A 16,054-nucleotide genomic window follows, 5' to 3' on the forward strand; every position below is an offset into this window, starting at 1 on the left:
CAGGAAGAGCGAGTTTACAAGGAGCAGATAGATCACGAGAATGTTTTTATATCTACAGGTGCCACATTCGCTCGATTTTTGACATTTTTAACAGATTTCTGACACGAACGCAACATATTCCAATGGGAACAGTGCAGGGAAATATTTATGACCGTGCGCTATCATGTGTGCCTTTAAAGCAGTACTAAGTAACGTAACATTTTCTCCAGTTTGGCATTAACCAAATCATAATAACAGGTAATGTAAACAAACAACAAAAACGTGGCAAAAACAGTTACTAAGACGGCAACCAAAAAGCGATGGAAAACGGTGACAGAAGAAGCAACCGAAAAGCACCACTGAAGCTTAAAAAACACAATCAAAAAGTTACAAAAACGCAATGGAAAAAGGCATAAAAGATATGGCGAAACAAGTGGCGACAACGCAAGGAATAATCTTAGCTCAGTTTGTCGGTCTTAGCTTTCAAATGAGGCGTTACACTGGTCTGTAGGCTGTACGCTCTCCAGTCAAGAAGCCAAAGCTGAAGAAAATGTGCTGGTCAAAGTGGAGGTTAAAGGTGATTGTTTTTAATGTTGCTGTTCTTGACTGAAAACTGTATAGCTCATGTCCAGAAGAGGGCGCTGTGTGACGCTTTATATTAAGGGGTCCTCTTTAAAGCAGTACTAAGTAACGTGTTTACTTTAATAAATCCCCTCCGTAGTCCCTGTGGGGGTAATACAAGTGTTTATGGGATGATTGGAGAGTCTTTCATCTCCCCCTGGTGTCTCTGGACAGAAAACCATGTTTGCAACTTGGCTGCCACCGGACCGGAGCCACCAATACACACTAATGGAATCACGAAGAAGAAGCTAACAGGCTAAAGGGCAAAGCTAACTGCGGGCTAGCGTCACTTTTAACAGTATTTACAGCCAAGTTAGAGTGAAAAGAATCATTTCCATTTAATTGGATGCACAGTAACCCTCTGTCCCTTCGCCTTTCCTGTCAGCGTCGTATTTACTCTCCAAGACAATTAATAAGTTAAAAAATCGTAACTTGCACCTGCAGTTGCGCTTATGGCCTCTAGGGGGAAGAGTTACTTAGTACTGCTTTAATTAACTCTGTGCATAACTTCAAATCATAGATACAGACGGCATCACTGGAATTGCCCTTATATGGTCATGTTTGAAAACAGTTAAGGGGAAAAACAATTTGGAGAAAAATCAAAACTTTCTCTAATTATTCAAAAACTACTTTAATTAATGCTGAATTATGAAGATAGTTTTCTAATAAATTAAGATACAAAGACATGGAGAGGAGAAAAGTGGTTCAACAGCCCATAAAATCATAAATAATGGAGAATGCTACCATGATGCTTCATGTTAAAAAATGATTTAAAAAAATTGCTTCATGTTAGCATCATGCTAATGCTAACACTAGCTATGACCGCCATTTTCCCCCCCGCTTCTACTGAACAATCTGCTGTGAATAAACATCTATATGGACCCGATTTAGGCTTGACTCTATTTGCATGTGATAATAAGCGAAGCCACGCTCCCTTCTATGACGAGAAGAGGTGACTTCCTGTTTCGATCCGGCGTGCCAACATAAAAGCACACAGCTCGTCTCACTGATTAGCTCAGCAGTTACAGCAGACGACATTACAAGAATATAACAAGTGTTTTGTGTGTTAATAGTTTGGCAGAAAGAAAGTTGAACTCATGAGCTGCTGAACTAATGAATAAGATTTTATTTTGGTGTGCTGGATCGAAACAGGAAGTCACTTCTTGGGCCGTGTTGCTATGATTTGAAGTTATGCACAGAGTCAATTGTAGCACACGGTAACAGTGAATCAATGGGCGCTGGCTGCTCTGCTTTATGACCACGACACTGGAGGCCGCCATTGCTGTAGTACCTCCGTATCGCCACTAGGCCCCCATTGAAAAGCATTGGAGTTTAGACGCCTTAAAAACAACTTTAACGCCTGGTTTCAGTTTTTTCAACACTAGACTAGGCTCGATCTTCCTCCTGAGATAACGCTGGGTTAGTCACAATTTATGAAACCAGGCTGATTTTCGTAAGAATTTTTGAAATCTCGTACTTAGTGAGGCTCGGACTGTTAGCATTGGAGCTACGCGAGCTACACCTCACACAAGGGCGGAGTCTACAGTGAAGATCCCGCCCTTATGCCCTTTTTAGGAACATGCTTCGTCAGAGTTTGGGAGGGGGAGTCTGTAAATCTTCCATGAATTCCCCCTCGACCGTGGTCATTATGGTACACTGGGAGTGAGCAGAAGACGTCCATTATTTTTTACAGTCTATGCAGTGAATGTAGATTTGTAGCATTCATGTCGTTGTTATGTGTAAAACTAGCATAGAATCAGTCAGTCCGGGGCTCATATATAAAAAAAAAAAACACCACTTTGAAATATTCATTGACCTTTTAGGCGTCAAATTCCGCTCAGCTGTCAACCTCCGGGAAGCGTTCCCCTTTCCCTTTGTGAGAGCCCGCTGTCCTGGAGCGGTGCATGTTACGCCGTATCATTCGGAGCCTGTTTTTCATGAATAGCTCCGTGGGCCTCGCAGCTCTGCCCCGGGACACATTTAGAAACCGAGTGAACAGTACTTATTACGGCGCTTTGGGATCCACTCTCTCACCTCTGTCTAAGTGGATCAGCTCCGGGGAGAATCAAGCGACCTCTTTCAGCCGCATAGTTCAAAAAGCGGGGAGAAAAACAAAGCGCACTACAAGGGATTGTTTTTGCTAACTTGGTGCCAGGAGGTGACATAACAGCGCCGAGAGTCTTTTCACCGCAACAGACAACGGTGAATCATATCTGGGGGAAAAAGCGGCTTACTTTTTTATGAGTTTCTTACGTGTGTACGAGTTATACTTAACGTTATTTGTTATGACAGCGACCTTTATTCAGGACTATTATGTAAATGTTAGCACCAAGACACACCTGCAGACTTATATTTTTGACATAGGGCCTCATTTCCTAGTTATCCAGAGTGTTGCTGATTTCTGAAGATATTTTTTTTTGGTAATTCAAGCAGTTCTTATATTTGAAGAGTGGCGCTAGGCTAGTGCATGTCTATGGTATCAGCTAGCCTGCATTAAAAACAGTGTGACCCGCTCCACAGAGCACCTGAGGCAAATCACTTAGAACGCCAGACTGACCATATAAATGTCTGTGTCCATAGAGTAATTTTAACCATTTTGCATTTAAAATACATTATATCTGAGCAGCATCAGCTTCGTGGTTGTATAAGCTACGCGGCGGCGGAGTGATCTGCTAGAAAATAGTCCCTCAAAATGCGATCATTCATGTGATACAAGGTCAGTAACAGGGATGAAACAACTAATCGATTATTGAAATAGTTGTCAACTATTTTAGTAATCGATTAATCGTTTTCCAGTAAACACAGACTTAAAAATAGCAAAAATTACATGAACATTTTTTTTATTTTTGATGGAAACCTACTTTGTTTTTCAACTTAGGGTCTGTAGAGTTTTGTACATTGAAAAGGTCATAGATATCTGTCTGTGTCTCATCCAATTAATAAAGCAGAGCTGGCACTACAAAAACACTTTACAACACAGTTTAAGTTTACTCCATCAACATGTCCTCAAGAGATGCCACTTTAGCTTTATGTGATTAAAAATAAATGAAACAATACAATTTTCATACACCATTCACAGCCAAGCGATTAATCGTAAAAATAATTGGTAGATTAATCGATTACCAAAATAATCGTTAGTTGCAGCCCTAGTCAGTAATATTCCAAACAGTATTCTATCGACACAGACATTTATATTGCTAGTCTGGCGTTATACATGCGTTTCCAATGACATCACGCATAGTTCCGGCGGCCATTTTGAACACCAAAGTAGCATTATGCTGACTACACGAACTCATCGAAGAGGAAACAGAAAACCTTTTCCTGTGATTTTTACAGTTTGTCATGTCAACAGAGTCTCAGTCTAAGTCAGTGTTTAAGCTGCTCAAGATGTTAGACTGCTACCGGTTAGCAACTGTTGACCATTAAACACATGTGTGGCTCACATCCATGAACACTGGAGAACAGCTCAGCTCTGGGCTCTGTCACAAGTTGTAGCAAAGGTTTAGAGTGTGGTTCAGGGCTTTCTCTTGGAGAGGTTGGAGCTGAGCTGCTGAAGTCGCCTCACAGCTGCACAAAACATAAAGGCAATAAAACAGAGCAATAAATATGACAATTAAAAGTTCAGGTGAATCCAGGCAAATATAATGTCCAATAGGAGGTAGCGACGAGCGGCGTGGGCGTCCCCCGTCCTTAGACTCTCCAGCACGGCGAAGAAAAACTCAAAAACCCGGCAGGAGAAAAGAGAAACCTCGGGGAGAACCACAGAAGGAGAGATCCACTCCCATGGACGGACAGGCTATAGAGACCCAGGGCTGAAGGATCCCTCAGCAGACGGGCCAAGATCACAGACCGTCCAGTCAAGCTAAATGCTAACCGGTAGAATGCTAGCATCTTAAACATTGACTCAATGGTTTCTTCACATAAACGTGCGTCTCTGGGGCCGTGTCTTTACTTTTAGATAATGCTGCTTCGGTATTCAAAATGGCCGCCATAACAACAAAGGTCACATGACTGAAAGGCATGTATAAGTGATTTGCCTCAGGTGCACTGTGGAGCGGGTCAGACTGTTTTTAATGCAGGCTCGCTGATACCGTAGAAATGCGCTAGCCTTGCACTAGCCTAGCGCCACGAAACTTTTCAAATATAAGAACTGCAAAAAAAATATCTCCAGAAATCAGCAAGACTCTGGATAACTAGGAAATGAGGCCCTATGTCAAACATCCTGAAACATCCCTTTAAAGAACCATACAAGTTTCTTCCCCAGGGGCCGCACTATTTCTAGTCTAAATCTCCGAGTGTCTTTCCCGCCCGCTTCCATTCGTCTAAACTCGGTCTTGAGGGAGAAAGGGCACCGGGATGAACGGGCGGGAGGGGAGGAGGTGCGCATGGCGTTCGCAGGCTTCAAGGTAACATTTAGGTGGCCTAATTAGGACGGATCCGTTGTCAGCGCGGCTTTACCGGTGATTGATGAACGATGCGCGCTTTTGTGCGAGAGAGAGACGGGGACCGGCACGGGGGAGTGTCGCTCGGCGGGCGAAAAACGGAGGATCTGGGTGAAGAGATAGAGAGAGAGGGGTGGTGGGAAGACAGAGGGAGAGACTAGTTAGACGTGGGGCTGTTGAATTAAACATGAATCCTTCGTTTAAGGCCAGACAAAAGGACAGCAAATACAGATGAGGCGTGCGCTCCCATACACACACACTATACACTCTCACAGCCTTTTTCTCTAGTCTTACCTTGTCACCGACGCCTTCAAAGACATTTCTGGGTGAGATCTTCCATCCCGAGGGAGGTTTCTTGTCACTTGCAAAGGCGCCAAGGACTGGAGACTTAACCCCAGTCAAAAAGTCAACAAAAACACGACAACAAAGCAACGAAAAGGCCACAAAAACATAACAAAAAACGATAGAAAAAATGTGACAAAAACACAATAAAAAGCCACAAAAAAGTAGTGAAAAAACAATCAAAAAAAGAGGTTAAAAATTGTGGCGACTTGACAAAAAGTTGCAATCACTCTTGTAGGTCTCAGCTTTCAAATGAGGCGGTGCATTGTTGCGCTGCAGTCGAGAAGCTTTCAGATTTGGGTAAAGCCAAACTGGAGAAAATGCGCTCCGTTAACCTCTTAACTTCCACCTGAACGGATCCCATTTTCTCCAGTTTGGCTTTACCCTATTCAAAAAGCTTCTTGGGGAAAAAAAGCACCAAAATAGCCACAAAAAACGAGGAGAAAATAAGGACGTAAACGCAATAAAAATGTGACAAAAATTCAACAAAAATGTGACAAAAAAATCAACAAAAATGTGACAAAAATTCAACAAAAATGTGACAAAAATTCAACAAAAATGTAACAAAAATGTGACAAAAATTCTACAAAAATTCAACAAAAATTCAACAAAAATTCAACAAAAATGTGACAAAAATTCAACAAAAATGTTACAAAAATTCAACAAAAATGTTACAAAAATTCAACAAAAATGTGACAAAAATTCAACAAAAATGTGACAAAAACTTCACAAAAATGTGACAAAAAATCAACAAAGATGTGACAAAAATTAAACAAAAATGTGACAAAAATTCAACACAAATGTGACAAAAATTCAACAAAAATGTGACAAAAATTCAACAAAAATGTGACAAAAACTCAACAAAAAATTGACAAAAACTCAACAAAAAAAATGAGAAAAATTCAACAAAAAGTGACAAAAAGCTCAACCAAAAAGTGGCAAAAATTCAACAAAAATGTCACAAAAATGCAACAAAAATGTGATAAAAATGAAAAAAAAAAAAAAAAAAACATACAAAAGGTGACACAACACAGCAACAATGCGGGGGAAAAAGATCAGTTTTGTGGGTCTTAGCTTTCAAATGAGGTGTTACACTGGCCTATCCAAAGAGGACAGAATGCATTTGGTTTAGGCGGGTGGTAAGAGGTTAAGGCGGGTGGTAAGAGGTTAAGGCGGGTGGTAAGTGCACATTTACGCTAATTCGGGCCAGGCTGGTCAGAGTCCAGGGCTGTTTTCCAGTCCCAGTCCGCCCCTGCTTAACCCTAACAAAGCCCAAAACGCATCTTGATGTTTTCTTCGCTCGACAACAGGCTCAGCACCTGTGGCTCAAAGCCTCGCGCCGCCACCCATCACGACGCTCCAAAGAGAATAACTCAAAAACGCGCAACAGACGCAATTCTATTTTTATCTCAAAGCCGTGTTTTCCGGCTTTAAAAATAGCATCCCTTCCGCTCGGATGAAAACAATGTTGACTTGTCTTCCCCTCTCCCATACGCTTTTTTCTTGGCTCCCAGGGGACCACCAGATCGTGCAGCTCTACCTCAAGTCGAAGGAGACGGGCCTGGCGTTCGCAAACACAAGTTTTGTTTTCTACAACTGCAGCGTCCACAAGTCGTGAGTATTTTCCTTTTGCTAGAAAACGAAAAAAAATATATATTCAGATGAGTCACCGTATCCATGTATACGCACAGCACTTACTTGACATTTACGGACCGCTCATGTGAAAGAGACTCTCACTAGTGCGGATTCAAAGGGGTCAAAGCATTACTCACTTGGCATTTTCCATAACAGCGTCTTATTACAGCTGTACATCATTAGTTTATGTAAGAACTGATGAACAGTGTCAATGTTTCACGTTTCATCCCCCTCCGTGCCACCAGATCTCCAACTGTTTTGTATCTTCAGGAAAGCGATCAATTTCTCTACATGTTTTAAAAGCCACATTAGGATACATGTCACACAGTGTGGTTTTAAAGGAACAGGCCACCGTTTTTACATACTGAGATATGTTCTTACCTTAGCTTTGACGAGTTCTTTAGGACCTGTCTGATCTTCGCCCGTGCCTTCAGTCACGTAAACACAGCGCAGACGGCGTTAGCATTTAGCCTCTCCCTCTCTCCTCTATAGCTCCAAAACTGGTCAAGATAGAAGCTACCAAGCTCTTCCACGTTTTCCCTATTTAGTAGTTTGGCATCCGCAACTCGACTCGACACTGACCAAGCACGTATTTCAGAAGTGAAGAATGACATGCTTTCGTTTTATAGACCTTACAGAGCACTGAATTCTGTGTCCCCCTGTGTGCCCCTGCAGATGCCTCTCCTGTGTGAGCAGCCCATATCAGTGCCACTGGTGCAAATACAGACACGACTGCACCCATGACCCGCGGACCTGCTCCTTTCAGGAGGGACGGGTCAAGAAGCCAGAGGTAGGTGCCGATTCATCGAGACTGACTGACTCCATTACAGTATCAAGATAAAGCGCTGGACATTGTAGCGTCATTTGTTTACTGGATCTAAGTATTTACAGCTTTTGGGAACATTAAGGTGAGACACGGCAGGTGAAAGTATTGATTTTTCACGCAGTGGTCGAAGTGGAGATTTTTATCTGTTTTCCTCCCTTTACATCTTAGTTTTCATGTCAGTATATTTATGATGTTTATTTTATGATGTTTTGTCTGCGAGGTGGGGGCGACCCGGAAGTAGAAAGGCCGTCTTTCCCGCGGGTTTTCATTCATAAATATTGACGGATTTGACATCCACGTGTCCTGCTAAGGGGCCCCGTGATGACGCTTTCACCCAAATATGGTGTTTTTCCTCCTACGAGACGCTGGAGCTGAAAAGTGGAAGAACGGGCCGAGCATGCGCACTCGCTACAAAACTTCAGGGCGGGTTTTCTCTGAATGAGAGAAGCCGCACTCGGGCAGAGCCTGAGCCCTTATAGAAGCTCCCACAGACTCCAAACTTTACAGGCTGAGACACAACAACATTTTGAAGGTTTTTTCAGAGGGATTTTTTAATATCTAATTCCTAGCCTTTATTTATTCAGCTTTGAAACCAAAAAAACAGGCGGAATTTGAGTTTTTACAGATTTTTTCACTGATGATTAGTTTATTGAAAAACTAAACAAAATATCCAAAATCCCCTCTGAAAGAATCTTAGTTACTAATATGTCAATAAAATAAAACCATAAAATTTAATCTGGCTCAATTCATTATTTTGATTTTGTTGCCCAAAATATAGGCAATTTTGGCCATTTTAATGCTCAAAATGCCTTATTTTTATGTGAAAACATAAAATGACAGAAAAAATGCAATACATTTTTTCTCATATTTATATCTGTGATGTTCAGCAAAAGTTTCAAATTGACATCTCTACATTTTTTTTTTTTCCTGTTCACCTGCAGAGTCTCGCCTTAAATGAGGGGCTGGTTTCGAGTATTAATTTTGTCCTTATGTCCGGATGGTCAAAGTGCTTCATTTTATCACAGACAAGTTAAAGTGGCTCCGACAAAAGTTCCTCTAGACCAGGGATGTCCAAACTACGGCCCGCGGGCCAACTGCGGCCCACTTTTAATTGGCCTGCGGCAAATTCTAAAAATATAATAAATATCAATAAATTAAAAAGAAATGTAATTTTTTTTTTTGTTGCTTTCATTTAATATATATGAAATAAATGAAAATCCATTAATAGAAAGCTGTGATGAAGGAAGCTCAATTAAAAAGCATCAGGGTTTCCCACTAATACATTAGTTTGTACAAAAAAAAGCGGTGTATATTAACCAGAAATTATTCTTTTCATAGCAGCATAACAGCCAAAAATAGTTATTATTTATTGAGTAAAATGCACCAGAATGCAGAAAAACGCATCTAAATAAAAAAAAGGACCCCCGCTCTCTCCCACCACAGTCCCCTTGAAATCTGTAGGAAAAACTGAGCATAGTTAACATTTTATTTTATTTGCTAAATGTAATACAATAGAGGTGATGTTATATATCTGACCTCTACTGAGTGCGGCCCGGATGTTTGTATAAGTTTCTGTATGTGGCCCCTGCTCTAGACGTATTTGCCTTAGAAAAGTAGAATGTTAATCATATTGCCCTGCCTGTATGGCAACATGACGGGAACAAACATTCTTCCTCGTCGTAAGTCAGTGGCATTGACAGTACATTGATGGATATCGCCCCCTACTGTTCTGGAGTGTTTTTTTGTTTCTTGAAAGCCTTTATAGAAACCTAGTGGAGAAGAGTGAAATGTAAGTAATTAGCAATTCAACAAAAATACAAGTGAATGAGAGAACCTGAAAATCTGTTCTAAATCTTCACTGCAGATACGCAGACGTTTCCTCTGACTTGGCAGGATCCGGTTGTCTCACGCTGAGCTGCTGAAATGACTTGAAAACCACCCCCTCGGCTTAAAACTTAAGATATTTTATTCCCTCTGGAAAAAAACCCCGCTCGACTGGACATCCTTTCTGCTCTCTGGCATCTCTATTTAACGCCAATGCGGACGTAAAAACCCCCTGTCGAATCAACGCAGGTGGATGTTTGTCCGTGTGACGCTAATAGCTTCCATTGACGGTTTCAGAGGCAAAGCGAGTTGAAAGGCGGGAGACGCATCTCGGCTTCCATCTGGCCGGGCTCACTTTTGGCTTGTCTCGCTCTTGACTGCACTTCAAAGAGCAGCACAAACCTATAAAGAAAGAAAAAAAGACGTGGCCATTTCCTCTCGCCTGGCCCGACTCTCTCGATCTTTCTCTCAGCTTAGTCTCCCTGAATTATCAATAGTATTGGCATATTCCCCCATTCTCTCCAGTGCTCCGCGCTCTGTAATGAGGCTGCTCTAGGGCGCGGGCCGGGCCCCTCACCGGATACAGGGCCGGCCGTGAATACTCCTCAATAGCCATTTTGAAAGGCGGTATTGGTATTCTGATGTTAAACTGCAGTGATACATTTACTGGGATTGTAATGCAAGTAGTACCTGCTAAACAAACTGACACAAGTGGATAAACATCATCTAAAGCTTTAGGAACTGGGCATCTGTTTATGGTCTGCTTTCATATCAATACTCGTATCCTGTATTGAGCCCAGTGTTGTCCATAAAACAAAATAAGTAAAGGGAAACACTTTATTTTACACTATCCTTGATGCATTGTACCTAACAAAACTGCGTTCCAAATTATTATGCAAATTGTATTTTTGTGTCAAAAAGGTTAAAAAAAAAATGCAGGGCTCTTTGAATCCCTGACATCAATCTCAGAGACCTGGGATGATTCGTTTTCAGGTTAAGCCCAGTTAAGGGAAAAACTACTGAAAAAGGGTGTTCCACTTTATTAAGCAGATCATCGTTTTCAAGCAATATGGGAAAGAAAAAGGATCTCTCTGCTGATGAAAAGCGCGAAATAGTTGAATTTCTTGGTCTAGGTGTGAAAACCTTCGATATTTCATGAAAGATTAAAGCAGTACTAAGTAACTCTTCCCCCTAGAGGCCATAAGCGCAACTGCAGGTGTAGTAGCAAGTTACGATTTTTTCATTTATTAATTGTCTTGGAGAGTAAATACTACGCTGACAGGAAAGGCAAAGGGAGAGAGGGTTACTGTGCATCCAATTATACAACGGAAATATTTTTTTTCACTCAAACTTGGCTGTAAATACTGTTTAAAGTGACGTTAGCCCGCAGTTAGCTTTGCCCGTTAGCATGTTAGCTTCTTCTTTGTGATGACATTAGTGTCTATTGCTTTCTCCGGACCGGTGGCAGTCAAGTTGCAAACATGGTTTTCTGGCCAGAGACACCAGGGGGCGATGAAAGACCCTCCAATCATCCCATAAACACTTGTATCACCCCCACAGGGACTACGGAGAGGATTTATTAAGGTAAACACGTTACTTAGTACTGCTTTAAGCGTAATCATCGTACATCATACGTAATCATCCGCAGCGTCCCCCTCAGGCCCGGGTTCCCGTTTGTTACTTCCTGCACGTGAGTTTTCATTTACACCAGTATGAGACAAATTCCTAACATGGGAAATATTTCGCTATAGTTTCTAATAAAAGCCCCGGCCTGTTTTAGAGACCGGCTTTAATTTGCCTCCGCCAGCCGCGAACCCGGCCACTGTTAGAGACCCGGCCGCTAATGGAATACAGGCCAGTATTAGAGAATTTACGGTTAGTAAATAGAAGTACAATCTTCATTACTAAGAGCATTACCACTGTATCTCTTAGTAATGAGAGACACAGTGGTAACTCTGTGTCTCCCTAACCCTAATCCTAACCCCTAACCCTAATGACTAGTAATTACCACTTTAAGTACCACAATAAGAACCAAGAAGTACCACTGTAATCACCACTGTAAGTACCACGGACTTACCGGCCCGTAAAGTAAAGTGTTCCCCTTTACCTCTTGCTGCGTCGTTCATTCCTCCATCGACAGAAGTGGAAAAGTTCCGCTCGTCACTTTGACTTTGACACATCTCTATTTGACTCATTAAAATGTGCGCGAGCGTGTGTGAACGGACTTATCTTGATACAATTCATGCCGCTGCTTCCACCAATTTCGTGCGCTTTTCAAGGGGAGGGCTGAACAGCGCGTTAGTGGCCTGTTAATCCTTGCCCGGGGTGCTCGGTGATGAAGATCGCTGCCGCTCGAGTCTGGGCTGGCAGACAGAAGCAGCGGCGGCGGCGAAGATAGACTCGGCCAGATTGCATTTCTTTGATGAGCTGCCCCTCTTTTAATTGTGTTATTCTACGTTTCCCCCGCCTTAAGCCATTCCACCTGGCTACCACGTATTATTTTTTTTCTCATTTCTTCCCTTATCCTTTTGCTCTCTGCTAAGTCAGGGCCGTCGCCGCTGTCTTTGCCCGTTTATACTTTTCCAATTAACTCTGGAGCCGCGTGGTCAATATTGACTGAGGATAATAACGTGCGAATCCTCCTTCCATTGTGTTGCTGACTAGAAAGAAATAACACAAATAAAAAAAAGAAGGGAAAAAAAAGGGGGATTTGGTATTAGCACATTAATAGCTTCCCGCCTTTTGCCGCGCGAAGGGAAAGCAGGTGTTTTGTGAGCCTAATGACTTTTAATTTACTTATAATTAACCCCTCAAAATGGTGGGGCATGTGTTCACTGGCAGACGGGCGCGGTTGTTTCAATAATCCAGGCGCTTGGTCGAAGACGCTGAAGGAAAAACTCCTCTGTTCCGTTTTTCAGGTTTGGGGCCAGTTTTTTGTTTCCTTCAACTTTCACCCGGAATCAAATAGAGTGCCAAATTCTCACAGTAAGATGTTTTAGTATCGACTTTTAAAGCTCTTACACACACCCAAGTTTCCGGTCCTGCACTTAACAGTGTTTTTAAGGTTGTTTTTTCTTCATTCCTGCCCCCAATTTCTTCCCCTTAAACACGGTGAAATTTGAATCTTTACAGATACTTTTGAGTAATGACTACCTTTAGTTTGTTCAAAGACAGAATAGCATTTTCTAAATCACATCTCAAAATCCCGTCTCAAAATCCAGTCTCAAAATCAAGTCTCAAAATCCCGTCTCAAAATCCCGTCTCAAAATCCCGTCTCAAAATCCCGCCTCAAAATCATGTTTCAAAATCACGTCTCAAAATCATGTTTCAAAATCACGTCTCAAAATCATGTTTCAAAATCACGTCTCAAAATCACGTCTCAAAATCACGTCTCAAAATCACGTCTCAAAATGCCATCTCAAAATCCCGTCTCAAAATCCCGTTTCAAAATCACGTCTCAAAATCACGTCTCAAAATCACGTCTCAAAATCACGTTTTAAAATCAAGTCTCAAAATCACGTCTCAAAATCACGTCTCAAAATCACGTCTCAAAATCACATCTCAAAATCATGTCTCAAAATCCCGTTTTAAAATCCTGTCTCAAAATCACATCTCAAAATCACGTTTTAAGATCAAGTCTCAAAATCACGTCTCAAAATCACGTCTCAAAATCCCGTTTTAAAATCCTGTCTCAAAATCACATCTCAAAATCACGTTTTAAAATCAAGTCTCAAAATCACATCTCAAAATCACGTTTTAAAATCAAGTCTCAAAATCACGTATCAAAATCACGTATCAAAATCAAGTCTCAAAATCACATCTCAAAATCCCGTTTTAAAATCAAGTCTCAAAATCACGTCTCAAAACAACGTCTCAAAATCACGTCTCAAAATCACGTCTCAAAATCACGTTTTAAAATCAAGTCTCAAAATCACGTCTCAAAATCATGTCTCAAAATCCCGTTTCAAAATCATGTCTCAAAATCCCGTTTTAAAATCCCGTCACAAAATCATGTCTCAAAATCACGTCTCAAAATCACGTCTAAAAATCACGTTTCAAAATCACGTCTCAAAATCACGTCTCAAAATCCTCTCAAAATCACATCTCAAAATCACGTCTGGTGCCCTCCATTATTCCGTTTTTTTCTGACAGATATTGTGATTCCGGTTCGATTTGCGACTTTAATATTTTCGCCTATGTTTTATTTTTCCTGCCGCTGAGCATTGAGCTGCAGACACACTTGTAAAACTGCTGTTAAACACGATGGCTCAGTTATTACATTTCAGCCGAGTGCAGCAGCAACAAGATACAAATCTACAAGAGGCAATGAGGCACTTTAGGAGTTGTCAGCGAGTTTTAATCATTCTCTAATAAACGTGGCACCTTTTCTCCGATTCAGCTGCATGAATGCATTCCCCGAATCACAAGCCTCATATTTACATCAAAAACCTGCTGAAGAGATGTTGCGATTAGACGAGCTTCTTTTGCATTTTGGTAGATACATAGTTTAATACATGGACAAAGAAAAAGCTAAAGCCCTAAAACTGCCATATTCCTTTGTTCCTCATCATGTCAGCTTTCTGCGTTCTAAATTTCTTTAATCCGTGCTCTGTAACAATCTGCAGTAACTTGTACCTTGTGTTAGTTTAGATCTCTTGCAACATAAATGTAGACTGTGGACTACATTTTTATTTTGAGCAAACCAACTTCTTACATCTTGTTGCAGTTGCTGTAATGTCCGAACAATGTTAATAGACATAGTTACGGAATTCATACACTTTAATTTTGAGTGTAAAAAAAAAAGGAATGTATTATCTATCTGTGAGAATCAGTTCTTGAATTAAAGCAGGGGTACCTGATTTTTCCTGTTCAAACTTTGACATTTTTTGTTTTGTCCCAAACTTATTTCTAGCTCCTGTGTATTCAAATTGTTCAAAGAATGTAATTATATGCACATTTCAGACCTGTGTACAGCAGTGAGTGGTGACAAAGTGAAGCAGGGGCGGCCACCCCCAAGATAAATTCCACTAATTTAGATTAGAGTTCTATCATCCATTGCTTAATAAAGCGTTAGGTGAAGACAATACAACAAGGTCTGTGTTTTTGCTGAGTTTACAACATTCTCTGAGGTGGCAAAAATAAATGTATTCCACAACACAAAAAAATCAGGTACCCCAGCTTTAAGAGTTGTTGTGATCTTATTTTTTCTTAAAATAAGAATAGATATTCTTCGTCTAATGCTGAAGAAGATTCTTGTTACAAAAAATACCATAGTTTTTGTAGCAAATGAATCTGAACAAGAAATTGCTAGATTTTATTTCCTAAAATAAGTATTTTTTTCTCAAGAAAACTTTGCTAGGCAAGACATTTTTACTTTTTAGGGAAAAAAGAACTTATTTCTTGAATTGTTTTACTTGCTTAGAAACCGCTTTTTGCAGTGCGCTATCCAGGCCCAAATCTTAAACAACAGCAAAAGAAACAACTTCTGTCAGGGGGGAGGGGGGGGGGGCAGATCTTTGTTCAATTTCGAACATTATTACAATTAAGGGATTTGAAGGAGCGATCTCAATAATCCCTCAATGCTATGCTAATGCTATGGGCCGGGCGATTGTCCCCACTGGTTGAGCCCGTTGTTAGTATGCACGGCGGAGCGAGGATGAAGCCTGGCTGGAGTGTTTGAGGGGGGGGGGGGGGCTTTTTTCCCCTCCCTGCCAGCAGCGGCATGGGCACAAGGATCAGACATTTGCATGTTCGCACATCAGCCAAGGGCGCGTCCCTGGCTGCCGCGAATACATCTCAAGGACTTAGTGATTTCGGATGAGCTCCGCGGACAAAAAGCACGCACTCGGTTCAAAGTCTATCATGAAAAAGTCGAGGCAGTCACTTTGTAAAAGCGACGAACAAAGAAAGTTGTCACCGCGTCTCAGCCAAGAGGAACGCAAACACGCAAACACGCAGACGAGGGAGGCGTGAAGAAAAGCCGGAGCTTTTTGTGACTCTAAACTTTGGCTCGAGACCAAAGCAGGTGGGGATGAAAAAATGCTGTTTTCTTCCACAAAAATGACTTGAACTATCGGAATTTGTGCTCGTTTTGAGTGGGTTTGGACTCTGATTGCCAAATTGGTCTTGCCTTTGACTTTTCTTTGTCTCATTTCAAGGGTTTTTGGCCTATTTTAAAGGTACACTGCATAACATTTTACTACACTGTTGCCATCATTACATGCTCCTAATGACCTAACCTATTATTTAATTAAATTCTGCTGACTTTAGTCACATCTCCATGGTGACGAGATGGAGACAGAATTCTATGCTGTGTGGCTTTAAGTTAATTTCCCCTCATTTTAAGCAAATTGATGCTTGTTTCACTGGCAATCTTTTTTCAAGA

The 16,054-nt window shown here is 41.3% G+C and overlaps 1 protein-coding gene across 2 annotated transcripts in view; it reads left to right on the forward strand.

Annotated features, from left to right (window-relative positions):
- The window catches only part of plxna4 (plexin A4), a 478,637-nt gene that overhangs the window by 312,220 nt on the left and 150,363 nt on the right, over positions 1-16,054 (forward strand). For both annotated transcript variants that reach the window (XM_079552367.1, XM_079552368.1), the window contains exons 7-8: positions 6,899-6,998; positions 7,695-7,809. In XM_079552367.1, coding sequence (XP_079408493.1) covers positions 6,899-6,998; positions 7,695-7,809 — 215 coding nt within the window. The remainder of the gene's footprint in view (positions 1-6,898; positions 6,999-7,694; positions 7,810-16,054) is intronic.

The sequence above is a fragment of the Gobius niger genome, assembly GCF_951799975.1.
Source record: "Gobius niger genome assembly, chromosome: 2".
Classification (NCBI taxonomy): domain Eukaryota; kingdom Metazoa; phylum Chordata; class Actinopteri; order Gobiiformes; family Gobiidae; genus Gobius; species Gobius niger.